Here is a 3,434-nt window from a genome sequence, read left to right on the forward strand (position 1 = left end):
TGTAGAATATACCAGGTATACGATTCCAGACTTGGCAAGGACTAAGGAGAGATGGGGCAGTCTTGAGCAAGTTGGAACCAACCTGAGGATTGTGAAAGGGAAAGGAAACCAGTGGAAAAGGATGGAGAAAGGGTTGATTATTTAGAAATAGATGGCTGCGAAGATGGAAGAGAATGAGGCTTGCATTCATGGTAATTCACAATGAGTTGATTGATAAGAGCAATACTCTTTACTGGTATTAATTATATCAATTGCCCGGGAGTCTTTTACCCTGTGCCTCAGGCAACCTTTAGGCCTAGCATTTTCCACTTAGAATCCTTTTCAATGTAGGGCTGCTCAGCATCAGTGAAGTGGAATGCATAAAGATGAAAGCATAGACAAAAGCTTCCCAGACCCATAACCAACATCTCTTATCAAATAGAGTACCTATCATCGTGATAAGTATGGTTAGAAAGTAAGAGGTAAACACGATAAACAAGATGGCAAGGGACCTCAGGGCAGTGAAGTGTGCTTTCATGCTTGGATTGCAGTGACCAGTGCCATGATGTTGTATCTGCTTGGTCAGTGATGCCATGAGCAAGATGGTGGAGGCCAGGAACAGGATGAAAGGAACAACCAACGCGACTATATGAGCCTGGAGGAGATACTGATGAAGCTTTTGAAGTCTGTCAATTACAGTGCTGTTTCTGGGTGGATGCTCCATGGTGAGAAACTGAATTTGAATGTAATTCCCAATAGCTGAAGGGATGATTGTCACACAAGTAATCATCAGAGAACCCAGTAATAGCCAGGGAAGCAACCTCAAAATTCTCCACCTCAGCCAGAGAACGATGGGATGGGTGAAAGAAGAGACCTTGAGGCAGTAGAAGACGGTAAGCAAGCTGTTTAACCAGAATGTAAGGACATTAAAAAATTCCCAGGTGATTGTTAAGTTGCAAAGTACATAATTAAAATGAAAATAGAAGCAAAAATCGTTCAGCATTGATGTCCACTGTAGACAGAAACGAGAGATGCCCAGGCTGATGAGAATCATGTCCACAGGCATCAGCCTTCTGACTTGCAGCCATTCTCTGCCCAGCACTGCAACAATTAAGCTGCTCTGCACAATAATTGTCAAGGACTCAAGCACATAGATGATCATGAAGAAGACACTGAGTTGGATGGGTATCATTCTTCTACTCCAAAGTGTCTTCCTGGACAGAGACTGAATCTCTGTACCAATTTCCAGGTAGAGAATGGGTTCCCGATTCCACCATTGTCTGGTGCAAGAAAACCCCTCCCTCTGGAAGCAAATTTTCCCAAGCTCATTTTTAATTTTGTCATTTTCCTATCCATAGAATTTGTTTATGCTTTGCTTGCTGGTTGCCATTGCATCTGAATATAGGGAAATATTGTTTAAATGTGGATTCCTGCTCCTGAGATGATTTGATTATTCCAAAAAGGCATACATATTTCCTAACCATGTTGTTTGTTTCCTTTTTTTCTGAGGTGCACTTAGCTTACTTCCTTATCATCTTTAAATGACATCTTCACTCTTTTAACCTAAAATTTGAGCCACAGGAAAGATGAATCCTTCCCTGTTCGTTCACGTCCTGCATGATGTTTTTGCTCTGCTGAGTGCAGTACCAAAGCAAACCTCAGAAGCCCTATCTTCCCAGTTCTCATGGCAGCTAGTGGTGGATGCTACAACCAAAGTGTGAGGATAAATAAAAATTCAGAGGGAATTTTCTCTGAAATTCCACAAAATTGCTGAATTCCAGACCTCAAGTATTTCCATCCAATGCAGGCCACTCACATAACTGCCCATTGAATTCCCCCACTCAGAGAAGTCAAACTGCAGATAAAACACCGCACACAGCCCCTCTTAGCTATTGTTCTTCTGCCAGTTCCAATGCTTTGAGCATATACCTTATATATTTTCAGGAATTGTTCTTGTCCCATTAAAATCACTTTTTTTTCTCTCTCTCTCTTACATGGCTAGGTTCTTTTTGTCACTGCTCTCATTTCTCAGGAAGAGTTGAAAGAGGACCCTCTTACCACTAGTAAAGCATATTACTTCCAAATGTGCAGGAATCATTTCATAGCTCTACAAGAAGGCTATAAAAGGAATATATTTTCCTTCAGTTCAGGACGACTCTTCCAAATAGACACCAAATATGTAATAAGTGACTTCAGAAATGAGAGGTTATTCTAATAATTGCTAGTTGGTGACAGAGACAAAGTGAAAGTCATTGACCTTATGTATAATAAATTCGGGGTCTGTATGGACTTTTAGTCATTCAAGGAAGATAACACAGAAGCAAGCAAACATGAAGCTTAGAATTCTTGAACACAAAACAAGACACTACTGAACTCATGATGCAAAGGTAAGCAATAGCTTAACAAATTACACCAGAAAACAGAATTAAGTGTAAGAAGCATCTGCTTTGCGTTCTCAATAAAATGCAAGAAACAGGAAATAAAAACCTGAGATGACAAAACAATATTATTAAAAGGTGAATTGGTTGAGATGTATCCAGACATAAGAAGAGAGAAAGATGAGATATTAAATGTTGGCATGTGAAACATGCAATAATAGTATTAACCTCTGCCTTATGTCCTGAATACACTGAGCATGTTGCCAGCTGTATACACTGCCCCATTCTGAGTAAACTTGGAAGGACTGTGATGCTCTCAATCACTCTCTCTGAGGGGTTCCGAAAGTGTGGCAACCATACTACACCCCTCATGACTGGATTCCAGCCACAACAGTATGAACAGGAATGAGTTTCTGTCCAAAGCAGCCCCTCATAGACTGGCCTGCAGTGTGAGAGATGGCCGGGCACTACTCTGTTCCACTGGAGTGTTTTCTATATGATAGTGGCTGATTGAATAACCCAGATACTCTTTTTGGGAAAGTTTGAAGGTGAGACATACGGCGTGTCCTTAGACTGGTGATTGATCTTCCCTGGGGTTCAGAGTTGAGAGTCTGGCTCTTTTACCATGTGCGCATGTGAACCTTCTGGGGCCACCTCTGGGGTCTCCTCATTGCAGTGATCCCAATTCTGGTTTGCCTTCTTCCACTCTCCTTTAGCTCACACCCTTTCCCTTATCAGACAGGGGATTGTTGCTCATTAACTAATCCTGGTTGGTCAGGTGCTGGCAAGGTGACTGAAGCTCAGCTGCCTTCTGCAGTGTACACTTGATCTATGGCAAACTCAGGCATTCTTTTCAGTAAAAATGATCAATGACAGACTGGCCCATGCTGTTTCCCCTCTCTACTCTGTCATTTCTACAATTCTCTTTCGCCCTTCTCAGACAGACATGAGGGAAGGCCCACCAGTTTTTTTCTTAATGTCCCACTGGGAAAAGGAATGCCAATTTATGTTTATAGGCATCTACAATCTTCACTGTTAGAGATTTTGTCTTTTTCTTATCCCTGAGCATACTCCTAG

The 3,434-nt window shown here is 41.7% G+C and overlaps 1 protein-coding gene across 1 annotated transcript; it reads right to left on the reverse strand.

Moving 5' to 3' along the window:
• Positions 1-246: 246 nt before the first annotated feature.
• Positions 247-1,229, reverse strand: TAS2R16 (taste 2 receptor member 16). The gene has a single exon (XM_017854307.1). The coding sequence runs from the start codon at positions 1,169-1,171 to the stop codon at positions 296-298; it is 876 nt and encodes a 291-aa protein (XP_017709796.1). The 5' UTR covers positions 1,172-1,229; the 3' UTR covers positions 247-295.
• Positions 1,230-3,434: the final 2,205 nt, after the last annotated feature.

This window comes from Rhinopithecus bieti, unplaced genomic scaffold, assembly GCF_001698545.2.
Source record: "Rhinopithecus bieti isolate Rb0 unplaced genomic scaffold, ASM169854v2 scaffold_36410, whole genome shotgun sequence".
Classification (NCBI taxonomy): Eukaryota; Metazoa; Chordata; class Mammalia; order Primates; family Cercopithecidae; genus Rhinopithecus; species Rhinopithecus bieti.

What these genes read in the sequence shown, in the direction of transcription:
- TAS2R16 (XM_017854307.1), bottom strand. Translation starts at nt 1,171, where the DNA reads ATGATACCCATCCAACTCAGTGTCTTCTTCATGATCATCTATGTGCTT.